The following is a 23,736-nucleotide window of genomic DNA, read 5'->3' as shown; positions in this document are numbered from 1 at the left end:
ACAGGCTTATTCAACTGCATTAGTCTGAGGCTAGGTATTCAACAGTTTTCAAATGAGAAGGTAAGTGTGGAGTAATAAAACCTAGGTCTTATTATTTTTGTAGATGCAGCCAGTTTATAATGATCACAATTTACAATAATCACAGTGAACCAAGATCTCTAAACAAGCCAGAGCTTCTAAAGAGAGGTTTGATGAGACGGCAAACATTGGCAGTCAGACTGTCAGACAGGTTGTAAATAAATCCTCAGGTTAGTCAAACTTATTTGGAGGAGAAAACAAAGGAGAACAATCAAATTACAACCCAGACTGTGCTGTAAACATCAGTCACAGTCAGTGACTGAATCTTCTGGTTCAACTTTGACCTACTACACTTGGGTAAGTTATGCGCACACAGTTTTCTGTGCAGTGATGGATTATTACAGACATATCAGGTGCACTCGTTGTCATTTTTACCTCCAAATAGAGTGGTTTAGATATTCTGGATAAACTGTTGGCTTGTTACAACCTGTCTGCCGCTCATGTTTCTTGCCCTTTCGGACTTCATTTTAGCAATGTTAATGTATTCCCAGATCTCAGCAATTTTCTGAGTACAAAGTCAACCAAAATGACTGCCAAAACCACAAACATAAGACCCCAAGTTGTGATAAACAGGAACTCTCCTTCAGAAAATCTGTCAAGAAAAACCATTATATTGCTCTCTTGAACCACATTGCACATTTGGCCTCACCTCAGTCACTGATGTCAAGCCGCATATTTTTGCCTTTGGCAGTGTCAAATGGACTGTGATTAGAAAATTGTTAGCCAAGTACAGATGGATGATCCACTCTCACACATTCACATCCCTGTCTGCTCTCACTCCCAAACTGCCTTCCTCACATGGTGTAAAGTTGTGCAGAAGGAGAAGGAGACTGGCTCAAAACAGAACTGTTCGTGAACCCTTTAACAAGGCTCAAACTCAAAGACCTAAGCCCATTAAAACACAGCACTGATGTGGATATAGGTGTCTGAAAACGCGAAAATACCTTAGAACCTTTGGATCACCTTACTCTGTGGTGGACTAAGACACATAACATTATTACTTTGTGGGATCAAGTGCTGCCATCCACTCTTTATCTGTACAATCTTTCCTGACAGTCTCCTCTGTAAACCACCTGAGGCAGCAGAACTGCAGCACAGCCCATTAAAAACAGTTTGAGGAAACCCGCTGTGCACTGTCATGATGAGAGGAATGCTTGAAGTGGGTGGCCTGCTGGCCAGGATAACAGAAAGTGCACCTAATTTGACTTTAACAAATATCGAGTCAAAGGGGACATTTAACATGTGAACGCTGTGTGCTGCCATGGCATTTATGGACATAACTCGACACCAAAGGAATTAAAAAAAAAACTACAAAGACACAAAATGTTTCTCTCGTGTGTTTATTGATGACAGACAGCTAAAAAATGAGATTGATTCTGGAAAAGAGTCCGAACTGTATTTCACCCTTGATGGTTGTGACTTGGCCAGTTTGTGACCGTTACTATGAACTGCAAAATTCCAGAAGAGAACGGTATACCCTGACCTTCTGCTTTTCTATGTATTGTTATCACCTAATTATTCCATCCATGGGTTTGATTCCTAAGACATTTTGCCATTGTGAGTCTCTGCCCAGGTAGCAAAGAGTTATTAGCTACAGTTATTATGACTCCACATCCTCCATATAGTTTCATAAGCCTTCCCAAGAATGCTACAACTTTAACAGAGCAAGGATTTCCTTGATTTTCTCTGAGCCCCTGCAAAGAGAAATATGACTTTAACATAGTGATTAGATTATGGATTGTGGCAAAACAGCATCTGAATGTCAATTTTGACAAAAAAGAAAATGAAGATTTGATGATTTATGCCATCCTGGACGTGACAGCTGAACTGTTGGCAAGAAAAAATTAGCACATTTTGAGATTTTTCAAAAACATATTGAAATGTATTTTCTCTCAGTTGGTGTAACAGGCTGTACTTCCCACCATCTGAGGAACAAGATCCTGCATTTCATTTTTAAAGTGCTGGCCAGCCGGCTTATCCTCAGATGACACTGGTAGATTTTTAAAGGTTCTTTTGGGAAGTGCTGTAAATCTGTCTGTTTAGCAAAATCAGTAAATCTGTCTGAAGCAGGAAGTTCTAGCCTGATTGTGGGTGGCTATCAAAGATTTCAGGCATCCACTCTGGGATATACTGTGAGTGTGGATGATATTGAAATAAAATGCTGATTATTTCAAAATTTATGGCTATAGGCACAGATCCGCCTGTCTTTGCACTGACTTTCTACCTACAAACCTACTGAATATAAGAAAAACATCCATAACATTCAACTTTCATTATTTATTTTTATGTGGAACAGCAAATGAGTGCTGTGGATTCATCTGGCTCCAGTTGGTGAGAGCCTGGGTGACATTTTTACATTTATTTATTTAAAAAATAATAAATAACAGCAATAGTAATTTGTTTGTTAAACCCAGTAACCAAACTGCATTATTGTCCAATGATAGAATAGCAACCAAAACTCCATATGCCAAAAGGGTGTGCACGAGGCTCTAATAAGAGCACTATTACGTACATGCATAATAGTACATGCAGAATTTAGGGAATGCATTAAAAGTCTGTCCTCTCTACTATAACTAGCTTACTACCTACAGTGTTCTTTCCAAAGAACGAATTTTCTAACTACATGACATGAAGTGGTTACAGGTTACAGTAGAAAAATAACCATTCACATCCTAGCCAAACTTGCATTAGACATTAGATAACATTATCTTTGACAAACTAATTTGTTTGTACTAATCCCTGCAGTTCTCTGCAATACCTGAACGATGCTGCTCCTTTATTTTCATGTTTCTTACATGAGTTACCAGCTACTGATGATAGAAATGAGAATCCTGTTTCTTTTTAGTCCTGTGGTGGATACTGCTCAGCTGGCTATCCATTTCATACAGTTCTGTAACTGCCCCTGGGAGCATGATGAGTCCTTAAAATATTTTTATGTTCTACAGTAAGAGAAGAGAGGGATTTTTATATAAATCTACTCAAAAAATACTAAAAAACTAGTTTTTGACATATTTTCACTGTAACAAGAGATGAATGAATACACAGGTTTGGAACTTGCATGTGTTTTCACATGCCTTATTTGCGACTGCTTCTCCATTGCACTTTGTTGCATTTTGCTTAAATTGATAGACCAACTGTTTCACCTCAGCCAAGAAGAGACTTTATTTTACAAAATATTTTAAGGGCTTCCTGAATTTTTCTTGTTTCTACTCAGGTTTTTTGTGCACAAGTTTAAAATATGCAGAAAAACAGGTGCATGGACATACACTTACTGAGTGTTGCCCACTCTGAGGGTACAACACTGCAATAATTATCTTTATGAAGATAATACATTTTTATCATGTTAAGTAAATCAAAGTCTCATCTTCAGTGGAACATCGTGTTCTGTGCAGAGACATATGATGACACAGACCACGCACAGATTGTGGAGATGCAGTTTTAGAGGGGGAGAGCCACAGCTCGGAGGAACTTGTCATTCAGCTGGAGTTGTTTACCCTCAGCATTCTTAAAGTATGATTGGCTGGAAAAATCAAGGATTGCCAGGAGACTGATGTGAGTTATGGGATGTCTCACCTTTTGAAGTTCTGCCTGCTGTCGTCAGTTCAGTTGTGCAGGCCCAGACCCTTAGTGTGCTTATGTGTATGTGTGCTTATGTGTGTAGGTGCTTGTGTGTGTGTGTGTGTGTAGCCAATCCACTGATGTTTTTCTCGGCTTCTTAATGGAAAGGACAGGTGCTTTAAAGATGATAATGTTTTTACTGTTGAATCTTAATGTCTGACATTAGATAGAAATAAAAGTCACCGTTATATAATTGTGCCTATTAAGCACAAATGATTTAATTCACATTTTTTACAACTGATGGCGTCTAATGAAGTTGTGTATTAATCCTATTTTCATGACAACAAAAAGGCATCTAAGTTGTATTTTTATATTGTAAATAATATTAAGTTTGTCCCAAAGGTGAATGCAAACTGGAGAGTAATTATTTCATATTTTTCTTTTGCAATGACAGCACCATGTCTCACAATGAAAGCACTCAGCCACTAAAACAGAAGTCAGGTTTTGAGAGGCACACATCATGAACCTGATGAACTGAGAGGAGAGGGGTGAGAAGAAAACAAGAGCAGGGCAGAGAGAGAGAGAGAGAGAGAGAGAGAGAGAGAGAGGGAGCGCAAATGCAAACACACACACACACACACACACACATGCACAAACACAAACACACAGATGCTGCCTATAAAGGTAAACCCTTGAGCTTAAATGTTCTCCTTTCTCCATCCTATAACAGGTTTCACTACGGGTTGCCTGGGAATTCATCCACTTCTGTTAAAGCAGACAGCTTCCTTGTAACTAGCTGTAATTGGCAGCTACACACACACACACACACAAACTCAATTGGCAGCAGAACGTTTAACAAATAACATCTGGGCTTGGTTGTCTACCTTTCCATTGAATAAAAAGCAAAGAGACCAACAACACAACAATAACAACAGATCACTGACAAACCCTTCACTGTTGTTTCTTGGCACTTCAGTACTGGTCACAACCACTACCAGACCGTGATGATTGGCCAGGGGATTGTTTTTAATCTCTGAAGAGCAGCGTCCCATTGGACATGGAGGGATAATTGAAGTGAAGGAACACAAGGAAAAAGATAAGGAACATCAGGAAGAAGAGGGTGGGATAGCCTGAAGGTAACATTTAAAAACACAGCCTCTCGTGCTAGAGAGGGAGCAACAGCCCTCCAATCTCCCAATTTGTGTTTGATATGTGCGTTGCTGAGCTGCCATTTGCGTCACAACAGCATAATTCATACAACATTACATCTTCAGAGGGGCGATAAATTGTTTTATAATTTGATAGAAGTGCGTCTGACCAAATTGATAGCAGTTGCCCTGAGAGTGCTTTGCACGCCAACCGTTAAGATAGCCAAATATGTCAATAAAAGAATGAAACACCTTGGACAAAAGGGGGATACAACCATCCATAACACACAGTGAAGTCTGAAGGCTACATACCTTGTAAACAACCCTACAGGTACAAAAATAACACAAAACCTGCATGTCCACGTATCAGTCCTTTATATGTGGTTTATAGGGGGAAAGTCAAGATTTTGGCTGCTCTCAACATTTACACTTACTTTCATCTTTCTTAACTTTCTTTTCCCTCTCACTTGTTCTTTATCCACCATTCCCCTCTCAACTGAGCTATGAACAATTCACAATGACAACATTTTGAAGTTGTTCTGGGCGGTTTAAGCTGTCCATCAGTCATTCTTCTCACGCAACCGATAAGCTTTTATTTCTGCAAATGTGTCAGTTCACACCAACTTACTCCAAATGTTTTTTTTGTTTTTTTTTATTAGCGTGCTTAGTGAACCACAGTGTGTCATTCAAACTAGGCAGATTTTCCAGTTTCTGTGAACTTATGAACTAAATCTTCAACAATCCATCAAGGTTCAGAATGGTGGTATTTCTCCTATTAGACAGTGAAGGTCATGACAGACAAGACAAGTCATGACAAGACAGTTTGACCAGCCGCTGTCTTTTCAGCACCAAAGGAGATATGAAGGCTAGTTCTGTGGATAGTGATGAATTGAACAAAGGATGGAGTCATTATATATATGTTTAGTTAATCTTCTGGAGAGATTATACATGCCTCTGTCCTTTCTTTTAACAACCCATTCCTTTCCTCCCTCACTGTCTTTTCATTAGCTATTTGGGATGGCATGGTGATCTCACCTTCCAAATTCACCCACTCAAACTGTTGAATTGTCAAGGCTCCAAGGAGTGCAAACATATCTTAATGGTATTAAACCATTCACTGTTAATGACTGATTATTTCTTTTCAGAGATGTAGCTTGTTTTCTCAAATTAAGCAATGCTGTTATGATGCATATGTTATATGTATATTTCTTTTGGGTTTATGTATCAAATTTTCTTTAACAGCTTTTGGCATGCATGGTCTTTAAATGATTCACACTGAATTTCAGAAGAATCTGACAGTCTCAGACTAGTTGATGGATCTAGGTAGTTCAGACAGTTGAAAAGGCACAAAGATTAACTCGCAAAAAGTCAAATTGCGAATTTTTAATTTAGGTCAAGTAACTTCTGAAATACAGGCTTTGTCACATCAAGCTCTTGAGTGAGGTCCTGTTTGCCTGTTTCCCTTGATACCAGTTTAGTTAGTTTCCTGTTTTACTTTGAAATCACTAACCCCCTTGTCTCTTTTGTAGATTCACTTTCTGTCCTCTTTTGTTTCCTGCCTTTGTGATTACCTGTCCCGCCCCTAATGTGTTGCACCTGTGTCTAATTGTCTTCCCACCTCCTAGTGTATTTACGTCTTGTCCTCCCCTTTGTTCTAAAAATGTTACTTTGAGTCAGTGAACCAAATCTGAACTATTTCTGAGATGAAGAAAGAATTTTAACTTGAGGCCACACTGTTCTTGAGATATGCACAAAATGCTAACTTGATTATTACAGCGCCACCTATGGGTGCTATACCTCATGTTTTCAGGCCTGAGTAGTGGTGGTGGGGGTACAGTAGCTCACCATTCACACAGACTACTGAAACACCTGGTTTATATGGCTTCAGTTCTAACACTCAAGCAGCTTCAGTCTGGATTAATGGTAAGGTTCAGAACTGGTTGTGAGGTGAAGCTGTCATGGTGACCTGGACTGGACAATGGACTGGACACTTAAGTCTGCAACAATTATGGCTCAGCTGCTTGACTCCATTCTTACCGTGGCCACTAACACTTAAGGTAAAAGCAAAGAAAGGCTTAATTTATCAGAGCATACAGGCACAGTGCTCTCTGCTGTTCATTTGTGTGTACTGTACAAGGTGTTTTGCACAGGGCAACAGAGAAGGCTGTATGTGGTATTTACAGGAAGAGAGCAGCAAGCAGGGCTGGGGATGAATCAGAAAGGACCGGAATGCTATTACTGAGGTGTTTTTCATTAATTCCATGACCACATGCCAGAGGGACTGATTTACCAGCGCAGTTTAGCCTCTGACATATAGAACATTTATCTTCCTCATGGTGATGCCCAAAGAGGCCCATCGGCTTTGCAACAGAGATTTCAGCCAAAGTACCCTTATGTAACTGGCAGCTCAAAACACTATGAGTTTGGTGACAGTTGCCATCACAGTTTATATAAATATTCTCGTCGTATCTAATGAAGATTTTTAGTACTGCCCTGTCTTGAGTGGAAGGTTTTTGAAAACCATCTGCTGCCTGTCCTTGTAGTGTGACCTTTTAAGCCCAACTCAGAGGAAGGTGTGAATCTGAATAATTTAACACTATCAATGACCAGCAGAAGAAAAAAAAAAAAAAAAAGGAGAGCATGTGCACGTGTCTCTGTCTGTATGAGTTCACTCCTTCATGCCCAGCAGGCAAAGCGAAACCCTGGTGGGAAAGCATTCCTCGGACATGAGGTGCTGTTTCTTTCACCTCAGGGAGAAACTGAGCTCCTACAGTGGAGATTCCAAAAACATCTTCTATGGAAACACAAACAATCAAAAGGATACAGTTAAGGATCATTTGGAAAGTTCCTGAGTATTAAATTGCAGGTAGGATGAGGTAGCAGGGCGTCACACACAATCGTATATATTAGTTTGGCGAGGACTTTTAGTAATTATCAAATCAACCTTTACATTTTTATTCTATAGTTTAGCCCTCTCTAAAGATGACGTCAGGCAAAGATAAAGATTACATGAATACAAAAGACAGGCTTTCAGGGCTCTGACAATACGCATCTGAAGACACCTGTTGCACACAGGAAAGCTCTGACTCCCATCTGTTTATGTACTGAACAGGAGTTCACAGAACCCACCGTTCTTGCAGTCCCTTGGTGGGATTCTGGAGAGAGTTTCAACTTGAGACTTCCTAGAGAGACATCAATGCTCATGTTGGCAACGAAGGAGAAACCTGGAATGACTGGGATCTCAAAATCAAGTGGTATTTTGTTATTGGACTGCCCTATTGTGAGCTAACCGACACCCTATTTCACAAGTGTATGTGGCAGTAGAGCACCAGGCCAAAGATCCATGATGGACTTTGCAGTCATAATATTAGATCTGAAGCATGTATCTTGGACACTCTAGTAAAGAGAAACCCAGAGATGTCCACTGACAACCACCTGTGGTATGTTGTATCAGATTACTGGGGAAGCTGTTAGACTTGATAAATCTCAATATGCAGTGAGGATGACCTGGGACCCTGTTCAGATGATCCTACAGTGTTTCCATTCAAGGAGAGGTTTGGGACATGCAGTAGCTGGGAGGGTCAGCACCTGCAAGTCTGAGGCCATGCTACTCCCTAAAATGGTGGACCAACTTCACTGGGTTGAATGTGTGTTGCTCCCCTGTGGGCATGTGTTCAAGATAAAGATAAAATGACGGCAGATGATTGACCAGCAGTTTTCTCCAATTTCCAGAGCTCTGTCGACATTGTATGAAGTTGATCCATGGCTGAAGGGCTGTGACTGAATAAATGAGATTGGAGATGCAAGCATAAAAATGTGTTTCATTTGCAGAGTGGGCACACCTTCAGAGGCAAGGTCAGGAGCGTAGAGTACCACTGCACCAATATATTGAAAGGAGCCAGCTGGTTCAGACTTCTGGTCAGGATGCCTCATGTAGACCTTCCTGTGGAAGTATTCTGGGTGAATCCAACTAGGAGGAGACATGGGAGCAAATCCAGAACATGCCTGGGGATTTACATATCTTGTCTAGCCTGAGAATACCTCAGGATTTGGCAGGTGGAGTGAGAATGTGTGTGATTACAAGAGCCTCTGCGCTGCTGGTTTCTGTAAAGACCTGGACCCAGAAAATTAGGAGGAAAGTGGCTGGATGTGTGTTGGGGTTAAAATATCACCTGTGCATGTAAAATTACTCTTAACATGTTTGCAATAAGAGCATTGACTTTACACCCAGCTACAGAGAAATTAAGGGAGTGACTTCTGATTGCTCGAGATGACATAGTGTTGTGCTCACTGCAGTAAAGAGAAAGCAGGTGGGAAGGGTCAGGCTTTAGCTGCTCAGAGGAAGTGACTAGTGCTAAGCTCAGCCTGGTTTAGGTTTGGGGTGATACACAGGTTTCAGTCGCCCCTGGTGTCTGTGTGTGTGTGTGTGTGTGTGTGATGTAGATAGGTGAGTAATGTGTTTATGATTGGATTCCATGTTCCACTGACCCTTGAGCAAACCTTGCCCTCACTGGGTGATCAAAGCTGTTACATCATTGTATTGCTCACAGCTCAGGGGATGTTTGTTTTCACAGCGAGACCGGTCCGGCCGAGCGGTGCCCTGACTTAAAGCAGACTTCCTATTCATGAAGCTTCCACACATCTGCTGGGGACTGTGTGTGGTGTGTGTGTGTACGTGTGTGCTTACACTATGATCTCACCTTGTGTGCCTGAAGCTTGTTAAGGGAGACATTACTGCACAAACAAGCTGTTGTCAGCTCCAGATCTAACCGAGCCTTTGACGCCATAATCATCAGCTGTATGCACTGTATGTTGACTTATCTAACATTACATAACCACAATTAAGAAAAAAATACACAAATGCAACCGTGCAGCTGTCAGTGAATTAATGCTGTGTGTATAAACAACAAAGCTTTGCAGGAGGATGCTTGGTAGAAAACAGGGGATATTCTAACATCTGTTTCTGATGAGCCTTCAGAGAAAGTAAAGGGCAGATATTTGGTGTTTTTTTTTGTTTTTTTTTGGTTCTTCCACAGATGATCAGTGGTGTCTGTTCAGATATTTTCCCGTAAATGGATGTTCTGTTTTCACTGTCCTTCTGGAATTTATCATGCAAGGCATCTGGGGATTAAATTCTGAGAAGAAACAATATTTCAGATATTGAAGTAGCATCAAACAGTTTCCGATAGTGGTACCAGTGTGAAAACAAATGATATATACTGGGTTAATATGCAAATCTTAGCGTGAATAATGGGTTAATAGTGGATGAAAAGATTCTACCTTCATAGTATATAGTGGGCTCCAAAAGTCTGAGACCATTTTCCTGTTCATTGTATAATTTATATAATTTAACTTTCTTTTTTTCCCCTACTGCTCTACCACCCACAGCAGCTATCATGGGTGGTAGAGGAGTAGAAAAAGATGCACAGAGGTAAAATGTAAGACGAAAAAAGATGATAAAAATAGAACCTGTCTCTGAGAGTCGTACGTCTCCTCATCTATTGCATTTTGCACAATCTCACATTTGGACCTGATTTTATACTCTTTTTACTGTCTGCTTTAAGAGAATTTTTGAAAACTGGAGAGAAATCAGTGAAACATCACATTTGTCTTAGGAAGGATGATATATTCATTCATGCGTTCATTTATATTATGCAGTATTAAAATCTGAGCTTCACTACAATCACTGTCACTGATGAATTTCTCTTGTCACTTATCCAGAATGTAGGTTCCATTTGAATTATATTACTACATGATGCAGTTACATCAATGCCTGTTAAATTATCATTAATGATGGTGCAAAGATACTGCAATACATCTATCATGACTCCTGATTTATTATCCTGCAAAGATGGCGGTTTCATCTTTCAGTACTATATAGCGGTGGAGCACAGTGATAGGCAAGCAGAGCCAGAGAACCAACAGGAAGGAAAATATCTTGCAATGTAAAAAGCAGAACATACTTAAAAGGCTTGGGTATTATGTGACATGGCCAACTGTTAATTAGCAAATGCAGCCTGTGAAAGCTTTCCTTGTATAAGGAGTTCTTAAAAGCTTCTTCACAATACCCCCTAACTCCTCGTCGTCTCACATGTTGACTGAGGTGATTAGTAAGACAACTTTCACCAACCTGACGTGAAAAATCTGTGTAATTTGCTCGTTTACTTGCTACTGCTACCTCTGAAAGCTTAAGAAGAGAAGACCGTTGACGTAATTTTCTCAGGCGGACATACAATTTCCACATGTGCATAATAAGACGTGCAATAACTGATCTCAGAACAGTGGAAGCTGAGCCAATGGCAAATTGACAAGCACATTTTTCTAAAGGTAGCTATAGCTAGTCAGTCATCAAAGATCCCAGGATTATCCACAAAGTTGATGTGCAAGCTTTAAAGATGTGCTGCTCCCCTCTGTGCTTGACAATTCCCAGTCTTTGTCAGCAGGACACAGCTATGCCCTCAAAGATGACAAATGATAGATGCAACACCTGGTAGTCAACTTAGCTTCCGGAGACAATAACCTACTGCAGCCACAAGAGGGCAGTAAATTACAAGATGAATGCAAACAGGCAACGTGATCTTTTATGAGACAGAAGTACTGAGGTGAAAGGAAAGACTTTGCTTCCACTTCGTATCGTATCATTCTGTTGTCTATCTTTAGCTTTAACTGGTCAAACACGACTTGCCTTGTTTGTCTTGACAACACGCCACTGCTAAATAGTACACTTTAAACTGATACAGTGGGCTGAAAATATTATGAATATACATATATTCTGGAGATGTTTTTATCCAATGTGGTGTGACCCATGTCTTGGGTCTCACAAGGCATGGTTAAGAGGAAAATAGAAGAATGAGGGAAAGAAAGGATGAGGTAAAAAGGAAATAAGAGAGGAGGCCATAGTAGGGCAAACCTGAAGAAAAGAGCATAGGAGAGGAGGCAGAAAAGAGGAGGTGTTCAGAAAAAAAAGACTCAAAGAGAGAAGATAAGAGCTCTACTGGAGAAAGTGAACAGTAGATGAGAGGAAAGAAGAGGGAGTGGTGATGAAAAAGCAAAGAGAAGAGTGGAGTGGCAGCCAAGGGCAAGATCTGTGGAGTATTGTACATCAGATCATGTGAGACTGATTGTCTGAGATGACAGGAGAATGACAGCTGAAATCAAAACCACACCATATGGGCAGCTTTCCAGATCTTCCCTGCTCCTGTCTTTCTGTTTCCTTTTTTCTATCTCTTACTCCTCTTCTTTCCATGGTGGTCTCTTTCTCCCCTTCCTTCTCCTCCCCTTTTCCTGGCTCATCTCTCATAACTCAACAGAAACATCCATGCCCAGCCACCTTTGCCTGTCTGTTCACATCGGGGTTTGTTCTCCAGAGTAATCAATCATCTGCTAAAGACAGAGGTCGTGCACACTGTAGGTGGTTAAGCTCAGATCAAACTCTCCTGCATTATGCGTATCTATATTTCTACCATCTTTTAAAGCAGCTGAGCCACACCAACCAGAGCTGGATAACTTTAGTATAATTAGAGATGTGCCGGGCAATTTCACACACCGGAGAGTCTAAATGGCAGCGAGAGGGAGCTGTTAAAAGTTTTGTCAGTTTCAACACTCAGAAGTTATGGAATGTGATCTCAGTAAACTGTCTAATCCCCTGACCTATACGTTATCTGCTTGGTGTCCGGTGGGTATAAAGAAGGTGAAGGGGTTCAAATATATATGGGAGTCTAAGCTTTCACTTCTTGCTCTTTAGGAGAATGCTCTGTGCTTTGCTCTCGAGGTTTAACCCTGTGAGACCTGAACTATGAAAGAATGGTCAGAAAATTCTAATTTTTCAAATATGAACTCTTTATTTGTCCCTTTGACAAAATGTAAAAAAAAAAAATTAAAAAAAAAAAAATTCTAAGTATATTTTTTGTTTGTATCACACATGTCAAAACATTTAGAAAAGTGAGGAGTGTCTACCAGGAGTCAGTATACGAGCATAAGAGTTCATCTAAAAGGGTTAAATGCAAAGTTTATGCTTGATGGTGATGCAATGAGTCCCAGAAATGTGGGTATCATATATGATACGTACGGGCTCACAGGGTTAATGTGTCTTTTCCAGTTGGAGGAAATATTTGGATAGAAAAAAGAAAACTTTCTCTTTTTATTCTTTTGCAGAAAGACTATATGTCTATATCATGGTGGATTCATTATTTCCCCTTGCAGCTATACATGAGTATTTGAAATACTGAAGAAGCATCAAATAGTTTCCGATAGCAGTGGTATGTACCAGTGTAAAAACCAATGATTTATACTGGGTTAACATGTGAATCCTTGGGATGTCAGGAATTGCTTTACTTTAATATGTAGTGTGTGTTCAACATGTTTTTAACACTTGTGTTTTAAAGGTCACACTTGGTAAGAACCAAAGCAACATAAGTTTGAAACTAACCCTAACCCTACATTAACACAAATCTTGTTGTGCAGCTTTAAACTAGTAGTTTTTAAATTTTGCTGTCAGGCAGATAGAAGGCGGAGGCCTGTTTTCATTGTTTTGTAGTAGTTTTACCGTCAAAAGAATTTGTATTTTATGCAATTTCAGAGGCAGATATAATCACGTTGAAGAAAACTGGTCTATTTTTCCTCATACAAAATGTTACACACGCTTTGATAACACTTTGATGTACAACAGTGGTTTCTCCTGACACTGAAACCAACAGCAAAACATCAAATATCTCTGTATGGTCCCAAAGTCAAAACAGCTGTCCTGCACTTTACTAACAGTCTTGAACTAATGTGGAGTTCTTACTTCCAGTTCAATGTGGACTTGACTCATGGCCAGCATTAGTTTCCCCTGAAAGGTACAAGTCCTTTGTCATTATTGGACCAGATGCTAATCAGTATTTTTTTTTTTTCCTTTTTTGGCTGGGGACAAAACAGTGCTGAAGTAAAAGCACATCAACTTTTGAGTGTTACTCAAATAAAAAAAAAAAAAACAACCACAACTAGAGCTTAACGATTTTGTGCCCAAAGCAAAGTTTACCCCACATTAAAATACATGGGTGCATTACTTTAAAATGACTTACTCTCTGAATCATGCAGATGAAGATACAGTGTTTATCATCACAGATAAGGTTCAGAATACATCAGAGTTACCAGGATGAAAGAAGCAACAAACATCTTAAGGCAGACATTAAAGCCCACATTACACATTAAAAGCATCTTTACTCTCACAGACTGCTTAAGTAGCACAACAAGAGTAGTGCTATGTCATGCACTTCTTGTAGCGGAGAACGGACAAAATGGGGCTTTAGGCAACAGACAAGTAAAGTCTGATAAACTCATCCTCTGCTTCCCTTTGCAGTGATTGATTATGCCTCTTGGGCAGGTGGTGTGTCTGTGAGTTTGTTTTAAAGTATTTAATGAAGAGACTGGGGTCTGTTTTTTCAAATGAGAGCATAGCATAAAATCTACAGCATGCAATCCTTTAAGGGTCTAGAAAGAGCTGGTGATTAGCTATGAAACTGGCTGGAAAATTTCAAGAAATCATCCCTGTGTGGAGCTCGAGGAGCACACAAGACATTTCCTTGTGCAAGAAAGTAATCTCCATTAGTTTAATGAGGATGGCTGAAGCGTATGACACCATGGAAACAAGCGATGTCTTATTAAGACAGAGCACCAGAATCTGTAAACTGGAAAAGCTCAGCATGACAGTAACAATCCAGTCAGGAAGGGAATATCTCAGCGCCACATTTTCTGTCTCTGGCCAAGTACCAATGCTAATTTCCATGAAAACATTGCCATAAGTTCCATGGTAGTTACAGTATTATCTTTTTAGATACTAGACCATATGCTGTAAGACTCTTTATCTCTTATTCGTCACTATCTGTCCTCTATCTCTGTATCAACCACTGACTGATAACAACAGCAGGTTATTTTAGCTGTAATGTCTTAATCTGTACTTGTGATTGCAGCAGTTTGTGTTGCATCAAAGAGAAATTATGTTTCTTACAATACATCTGATCATGATTAGCTCTAGCTCTATTCAACAGCTCCAACCTTTGATCTTGTACCAAAGTACTATTGTGATGCCTAAAAGACTGACTCTGTAGCATGATAAGAAGTTTGTTTGAACTTTAAGTCTGAGTAAACATTATATCAAGGCACTGCAGCCCCAAAATGTTCCCTCAACCACAGAAAGTCAAACCGGATACTGCAGCAGCAACCGTCTTCATCTTCTGTTTATCGCTCTGACAGCACAGATTAGGGGACGGGACAAACATTTTTATTCTTTTTTTTTTTTTTTTTTTTGTAAGGATATGGAACACAGCAGTAATGGTGAGCTGACACAGACGATTTGTTCAAAGGGCACAGGATGAAATTATATTCCAAAATTCCAAAACAGTAACTGAAAGGTCATGTTTGCCATTAGAGTGATATTTCATTGTTCGTGGTCGAAATGCTCCCCTGCATTAAAGTCTCAGTTGTGCTCCTGCAGTCACTATACATTAGCACTGAGGTTCCACTGACTGTGCACTTCCCACTGACAGTAAACGGTATCAACTGATACTTTAAGAGCCCATTCCTGTCAAAATCAAGTTTTAAGAAGATACTGTGCTGTCATGATGTGTATTTCTAAATCAGTTTGGGTTTAATCAAATAACCGCACAGTTATACTACATATATGTAACATGCTAGAATAGGACTACACAATGAGTAGTGAGGGCGAAGAACATTGTCCAACAAGAACAAGGGCCCTGCCGCTTATTTTTGTCCAAGTAGGTTAATCTAGTCACGCTCTGACATAGTGCGTACTGATATAAGGATGACTGCTACATTTTTCTTTGAAAACTGAACTGAAATAGTTTCAAGTGCTCTGGCACAGGAAAGCAGCACACAACTTATGATAAAATCCAGGCTTTCTATTTAAAAATACCTCCAAAGGAAATAAAAATACAATAACTGAAAACTTAGTACTGAACTACTGAGTCTCTATCAAATGGGACAGGACAGGAGATCATGTCCACAGTACTGTGATTCAAAATCCAATATTAAATATAAGGAAGGAAATATGAAATACAACATGATTTATATGGCAAGACACTGGAGCTAATGTTTGATAAGCAAAACACAGCTACTTGTCGACACCATCAAAAGTGCTTTAAAGATGCGATGAAGCAGAAAACAGAAAAAGCCCTGTGATCGTGGCTCATCATGGTTATATGTTCTACTAATACAGTGGGGTCCAAAAGTCTGGGACCACTTTCCTGTTCAAGTGAAATGGGGATGTGGTCACAGACTTCTGGACCCCATTGTAAATAAAACATACTGTGACACTGCAATATGTACAAAAGGGAAGGAGAGTGAGAGACAAGCAGCCTGTGTAAAGAGTTCATACAGTAGGTGAGCACACACACCTTCCTTATAGACGTACATGTAAGTGCTGAGCTTTGAAATACTGACTTACAGAAATAAATGGTACGAAGTATGGCAACACGTGTCACAGCTACAATGAGAATAACTGCTTAACCTATAGCACATACTCACTATAATAGCAGCAATAAAGGAAATGCTCTGCCGCTTCCCTCTTCTGAATCTGCTGCATTGATTAATGATACTCACCGTTCTGACTAATACAGTTTATTCTCTCATTAAGCTACAGCAAACTTTGGTACTCACAAGGAACTGTAACAGTCTCCATTATGGATTGGGTCATTACTGCTAAAATAAACTGCCCCTGTTTTGCCAGCTTCAAGCAAAATAAGCTGGACTCTCTGTTATGGACGACAGAGCTGCAGCTCCTGTGGATTCACCTGTGAGTTCCCCCTTTCAGTGAAAACATATACCTTAACAAGAATATCCCTGAATCCATATGGATTAAACTGTGAGAAAATGGAAAGCCTTTTCCAAACACTTATATGAAGAAAAGCTGCTTTGGAAAAAAAAAAAAAAACTTTTACTGTAAAAATGCAAACACTTTTATATTTGATTCTAATCAAATTTGTTGCCACTATGAGACAAAACATAGATTTAAATAAATATAATAGTGTAAAAAAGTGTATATGAATGTGTATATAAATACAGTCAATGTGTAGGAATAGAATCTAATCAACAAACTAAATGCTACAAATAAATACCCCAACACTCCATTATTATTATTAATGGTGTACACCATCTTGTGGAGGCCTTAAAAACTACAAGTGAAACATGCCTACAACAAACAGAGTGATGTTTAAAACAGGCCAAAGGTCCAGTATACAGAGGGATACAGTATCTCTATACTATCAGTGCTTGCACAGCTGTGACTTAAATTAGACGCAGATTTCCTTAATTCTTAGTTTGTTATTTATTGCCTTTTGTTTTTTGGAGTGAAACCTTTCCCAAATTATAGAGGAAACTCCGATGATAAAAATTAAAATTCACAAAGGCTTTTCCTGTGACAGCAACACAGACGGTTGATTCCATGTAGTAACCCCACGGTGTAAACTGAACAGCTACAGATCGATGAAATCCCTTCCTTTTCACCTCTGGAGCAGGATTCCCTTCAGGTGCTAGACTAGATAAAAACAAATTACACTGCTGTGGCCGCATGGTGCTGACAAATTGACAGGTTTGAGCCAGCATAAATAATGAACATTGGCCAACAGCTGCCCATACAAACAGAGGCCAACTGACTTGCTCATTACCCCACTCAAGGTGGTGCACATCCAAAACATCAACAGTGCCTCTTGCTGGATTAGTAACCGTTGGAAAGACAGGGAGTAAACTATGTTCTGGGAGTTTTTGGAAGAACAGAACTGGCATCATTCGTTGCCTGGCAACATGAACCTATTTCACAATTTTCCACCTGTTTGATCTTGTATGTCATCAATAGCCAAACTCTTGATGTGGGAAGTTCTGGGCAGACGTACCTGTCTCAACTTTGGAGTGGTCAGTCCTCTCTGTCACCTTCTCCTGGCTGATGAGGTAATCAACAATCCGGACACCGATTGGTGGCTCAGTGTGGTTCCACTCCATGATGACCAATGAGCTGCTAGGCTCGTAGGTGTAAGACAGTTTCAGCCTGGCAACAGAGTGACAGAGATGTAAAACCGCTGAGTGAAAGATGTTGTCAGCAAACGGGTCTCATTACTGTAACTGACTGCGAGCATTATCCCTCGTGTTCTGCAGAGCTGTAATCCAGCGAAAACATAGTCTACAATACCACAAACACTTCTGTCCACAGAAAATACAGTCATTTATCCAGTTAGGTCATGTCTGACTTCACTTACTCTGGAGTGATCATTGGCAACTACTGTACAAGGCAGCACACTCCTACTGGACAGCAGAAATAAGTCAGTGACTGCTGTACCTATGGATGACCCTTGGGCCTGTGGGAATGTGCCCATTAGGCCCATTCAGCAAACCATCCATGGCTGTTATATTAGGTTGCAGTAAAATTCGGTGCATACGTGCTCAAGACAACTGCAGCAGGAGATAGAGTTCTGCCAGTAAAGTGATAGATGGTATTTACCACAACCCGTCTGAGAGTAATGTGTTTGGAGAAAGGTAATTTATAAGTTACTAACATAGGTTGGGGAAGTGGGGCACAGGTGGGCAGCCCGTCTGTGCCAAAAGCACTGGAATCACACCGACACCAGTCATCGATAACGTCGCCCTTCCCTGAGCACCACAGCATGCTCATCATTGCCTCCTGAAGAGCCTACAGAGAGAGAGAGAAAGAGAGAGAGAGAGGGAGAGAGAGACAGAGAGACAGAGAGACAAGAAGATAGACAAACCTTAATTCAAAGCATGCAATATTCACATATGAACACTATTTTTTAATCTGTATTCTCCCAGCTAGTCGATGGGTAAAAGTGGAGAGATGAAGACGGGAGTGAGAGGTGGAACAACTGGCAACATAGGGAGGGTTTACATGTATTTATATGACAGACAGACAGACAGACACAGCTGGCCAGCTATGACACTGCACATCTCAGTAATTATAGGGATGTAAAGATGAACCACTGCACGAGTCACAGACATGGCTAAATTGATACACAACCACAAATATAGTACAAATTCATCAAAAATCGATGCAGCTCTCAAAAACCTGTTTCTGTGCCTCCAGTGTGTGCTTGTGTTAGCGTGTGTCGAATGTGTGATCCACTCGACTCCTGTTAGCTGGTTAAGTTCCCTGATAACACTTCAAGCTTTCTACATCCTGAAAGCTAAACTCCCTGACTGAAAAAAAAAAAAAATGTCTCTGCAGCGTCTGACTCCTCAGTGTCCAGTGGTGCCTGAAATCTTTACACTTCTTTTGCAGTCTTCAACATTTACTGCACCATAAAATACTGAATCATAAAATACAGTAACCTTGTAGTAAAGTGAAACAGGCAACCTGCAGTGAGTATTGCTATTGTTAGTTCCCAATGTTCCAGCGCTGTCACAGCACACAGGCCTAAAACAGCTTCTGACAGAAGATGATGCCTATGCAGAATGATGAAAATGCAAATAACTGACACTGTTCAGATGGAGGACACTTTCCCAGTCAAACTGAGACCAAAACTCTGCATTTAAACTCCAATTTGGACATTTATGTACTACAGTAAAAACTGTTAAACTTGCTATAAATTAGTTCGACATTTTCCTAATCAGGACATACAGCCCCGAGTCATCACTACCTCACAGTCACATCAAAGTAACACAGTTCTGGGACAGTGTCATTTTGGACTGTGTCCCTCCACCTTACTCCCCATTTATCAGCCCGACAGAGGAAGAAAAGTTTATGACCACTGTTCACAGGATCATCGTGTCATCATTTCTCTAGGATGCAATGAATCCTGGATGCCACATACCTGCTAGAGTGTGATGTCAATGAAAACTTGTGGCTAAATGCAGAAGACACGGTGAACTGGCAGTGTTGTATCTCTATATCTGTAGTAATCCCACACAGTACATGTGAATATGTATACTTTTGTATTGCATTATTGAAACGACTGTAGTTTCATTTTGTGCTACTGGAATTATATGAAAATAAAATAAAATAAAACCCACTGAAGCATAATGCAGCATTTCTAAATAATTCATGTGACACATACTGTAAAGTAGCACAATCCATGCAATAAATATTCGTTCCTCTGTTTGCTGTATTGGAATCTTGGTGGTTAAGCAGTTTCTCTCCCTCACTCCTATATTCTGCTGTTTGTCCTCCTCCCTTGTGTCTCTGTTATGTCCTCTGTTCGTCTCTCTTTCTCTCTTTGTATTTGTGTGCGTCCCGGCCTGGGCGTGGTGACCTAGTTTCCTCCTTCTCCCCAATTCACCAGCACACCTGCAATCAATACCCTCATCAAGGCCACCTGACGACTGCTGCATATAAACATAGTTTCTTTCACTCCACTCCTCACCATTGTTCCGTGTGCTCCAGTGGTTTCCTCGTGTTGTTTTCTTCCTACGTTTATTTTGTCTACCTGTGCTTCAAGTCCACCACTCCCTGGTTTCCTGGTCTACCCACCATGCTCAGCGACTCATCTGTCTCCACCAACACCACCAAGAGTTTCGTGCTCTGCTCTACATTCAGCGCATTGCTCAGGACATTCTGCTCCAACCCCTGCCCTGCCCCCACAGAAGAGTTCACCTGTCTTTGAACTTTGGTCACGTCTCTGTGTCTGAGTACTGCTTTTGGGTTCAGAGCTATAGTTGCGAACTTTACACTTGGTTTATGCTAAATATAAGAATAAATAACCTCACCTATTGTTAGTGTTGTTTCAGGTCACTCAGAGCACGACAGAGGCGGTCACTGTGAAGTGTTTTACCTGCATTGGTGTATTTTGGAAGTGAGATTAACTGTTGAACTGAGCTTCATGTTGGTAAAGAGAAGTGTGTGAAGAGTTTCAGTGATCAAATAGTGACAAATGATCTGTATTGTTTTGTATCAGATTGCTGACTGTGCATGTAGATACTGTGCATTTTGACTTGACAAAAATAGATACTGTAGATACACACCCATTGTAATTTAAAAAATGCTAAAATGTAAATTCATTCATGTTACCTGTGCATTGTGTTTACATCAGAAGCTGCACAGTTCACTTTCAACCTTTAAACAGGTTCTGTCAATAACAGTGGCTGTACTGTATTCGCCTGCCTGAGCTTCACGATGAAAGCCTGACACCCCAGGAAGGAGGACAGCATTGTATCGACCTTTCTTCTGGAGGACCACAAGCAGTGTTGACACATAGTATTGATGAAATCAAATAAGTCACAGCATAGTACAGCAGTTTATGGCATAGCCTGCTGCCTGGAGTGTAAGGTATACTCTAAAAGGAAAAGACTTGTAAAATCCCGTGTAACCTGTTTTATAATGAAGCCATGAGTCTTTCAGGACTGACAGATCATCCACATATTGTTCAGCCACACACATACGGTATATTTCATTGCAGGATGCCTGTTAATAGACTGTGGTTGAAGGATCACACACCCATACTCATGGCTGGATTCATCTCTAGCTGCTGTCCTCACACATTAAAGCATCTCACATGAGAAAATGGTGGTAAAGTTTACTTTCTCCAGATCAAAGTAAAACTTTGATTTTACTGAACAAAAGATGACAAGGATATTGGACGATAAATGCTCCTTTAATCATCCGCAGGAAGGGTCAGTGAAATTATCCAATTCAAGGGGATGAGAGAAGATGTAGCCACCAATTTTGGGGGTGTAATGGAAAAATTACATAATGTGTGACGTAAAGACTGTTTTTCAGACATTACACTGTCCTAGATAACTGGTTATAGTACACACCTTTAGGATAAAGACAAAAAAACACAACATACCTGGTATGTCTCATTGTTGGACACTAATTCATAGATGGGTGCAGCCTTAGTAATCTGCAGCAGGACGGGCTCAGACTGCTGCCGCCCTTGTGCCGCCCGCGGGCTCATGTGGCAGAGATGGCAGGAGCGTGGACACTGGCCCTGGCTGGTACAGTCCATACGGACCCCGGCCGCCATGCGCTTTGCACCCGTGTCCAGCAGACTGGTGATGTAGGCAGGATAGGTCAGCGTCCTCGGCTCCTTGTCGCGCTCCTCTGACTCCTCTGACGGAGAGTTACCTGAATGGACAGATGAAAAGGAAGTGGTTAGCTGCTTTAAACGCTCTCACAGCACACAGACAGATTTTATTTGTATTATTTTTGATAATCCTATATGTACTAGAAACTGTGAGACGGTGAGGGCATATGTTCTTAGTAATGACATAAGGGAGCGAAGGACTGAAAAGAGCTGAACTGAGAGAATATTTCTTTCCCCTTTAGCAAGATGGCAAAACTACAAAGCATTAATGTGTTCCCACATTCCCACATCTCCTGGAGTCTTTTTAACTTTTCTACATCAGAGGCAGAATACATGAGCAGGAGTGTAAATATTTGGGGCCACAGCTACAGCTACAAAGAGCTCAATTTTCTCTCTAGCAAATAAGGTGAACTGGGAAAATTTCTACTGAACAATGAAACATTATATTCATGTGACTATTGCTGTTATTGCTGGAGTTATGGACCTTCGTTTATTTCCCTGCTCAGGTTATGAAATTCAATTAAGATTCTAAAACATTTCAACCACAGATAAAGATACAGTCACTAAGTACTTTAATAGCAGGACAGTCTCTTTCTCACAGAAAAAACAGCTCTAATTAAATAAACTACTGCAAAAATTCAGGGGTGGGTGGGAATTCACACTTTTGTTTCACATGTGACATTTAGAAAAAGATGGGATAAATTTCCTCTTCCTGTTTTCCCTCATATTAGCTGCACAATGCAGGGGACTGTGTATTTAGTCCCTCATCACTTACACTGGAAGCACATTAGGAAGGGATCTCTTAATAGCCATTATAAACAGATGGAATGATTAAGAAAAACCTGTTTCAGCGTGCATATGCAAACCTGAGTATTATTTCAAGGTCAAATTTATTTTAAAAAAAAAAAGTGAACCCATCCTTTAAGATACAATATTTCAATGAACTACACACAAAATAGAGCCACCTTGACCAGTTAAACAATAAAAACTCTGCTTACATGTTAAGGGCAGTGGGGAAGGGATTTATTTGTCAAACCAAAGAACAGGCTCAGAAATCAAACCTTCTCAAACCACTGAGGCAATCTTAATTTTGCTCTTGTTGGGCAGAACAAAATATTGTGCCATCAACCACCTACTGTGCACAGGACAATCCGTAATGCACAGCAGTGGAAGGCTCTTTTGGATGGAACCTTTTGCGACACAATAAAAGAGATCTGACCGGAAAAAAGAAAGAAAGAAAGTCTGTATTAAAAAGGTTCAAATCCTGAAAAAGGAGAAAATGAGCCCAAATACGCTGAACTCTAACCTTGTGTTTAAGGCCAAATAACGTGATAAGTCAGCACTGAGGGTCAATTGTACAAAATGACCAACAAAAAGGGAAGTCCTAAAACGTGGCTAAATGTGCAAAAAAACAGGAAGGTGTTGAATGCCTGTATTTCTTTGTTCTAGAGCAGACTGTCTGTCATGTGGATGATGATGCTAAGCAGCTCATCAAGATGAGTGACATGTGGAGGGGCATGAACCACAGTGGGTGATTATATGGAGTTTGCTATACAGTGGATACCTAAAGGATATCTCGACAGGAAAACATGCTGAATGCAGAACTTTGACACTGTTATTCTTTTTTTAAAAGTGGAGAATTTTTCAGATTACCTTTCTGGGAGACTGCTTGGCTGTGAGCAAACACAGGCAATTTAAAAGCTCAAGCACCAATTAGGGAATAGGCTTGTTGTGCAAGCTGCCTTTGATGGAATACAATGCCGGTTTGTGAGCCATGGGATGATGGGAAAAAGATTGCTCAGGGACTGGCACACATGTGCACAACATTGACGGCAAAGCCAATTTTTTTTCTCCTAATATGTCTAATGCTAATACTTCTTGTGTGTTACTGTTTACTTTTAATGTAATTTGTGATGTATGAAATTGTGATT

General features: G+C 40.3%; 1 protein-coding gene across 1 annotated transcript in view; it reads right to left on the bottom strand.

The window, feature by feature from the left end:
- astn1 (astrotactin 1) overlaps positions 1-23,736 on the bottom strand; it is a 336,997-nt gene that overhangs the window by 18,369 nt on the left and 294,892 nt on the right. The window contains exons 18-20 of the mRNA XM_041055289.1: positions 21,569-21,846; positions 18,329-18,462; positions 17,672-17,823 (exon numbers count right to left, since the gene is read on the bottom strand). Of these exons, the coding sequence (XP_040911223.1) occupies positions 17,672-17,823; positions 18,329-18,462; positions 21,569-21,846 (564 nt within the window). The remainder of the gene's footprint in view (positions 1-17,671; positions 17,824-18,328; positions 18,463-21,568; positions 21,847-23,736) is intronic.

The sequence above is a fragment of the Toxotes jaculatrix genome, chromosome 14 (genome assembly GCF_017976425.1).
Source record: "Toxotes jaculatrix isolate fToxJac2 chromosome 14, fToxJac2.pri, whole genome shotgun sequence".
NCBI classification, from domain to species: Eukaryota; Metazoa; Chordata; class Actinopteri; family Toxotidae; genus Toxotes; species Toxotes jaculatrix.
The sequence above is the reverse complement of the archived record's forward strand: the minus strand, read 5'-3'. Positions and strand labels throughout refer to the sequence as shown.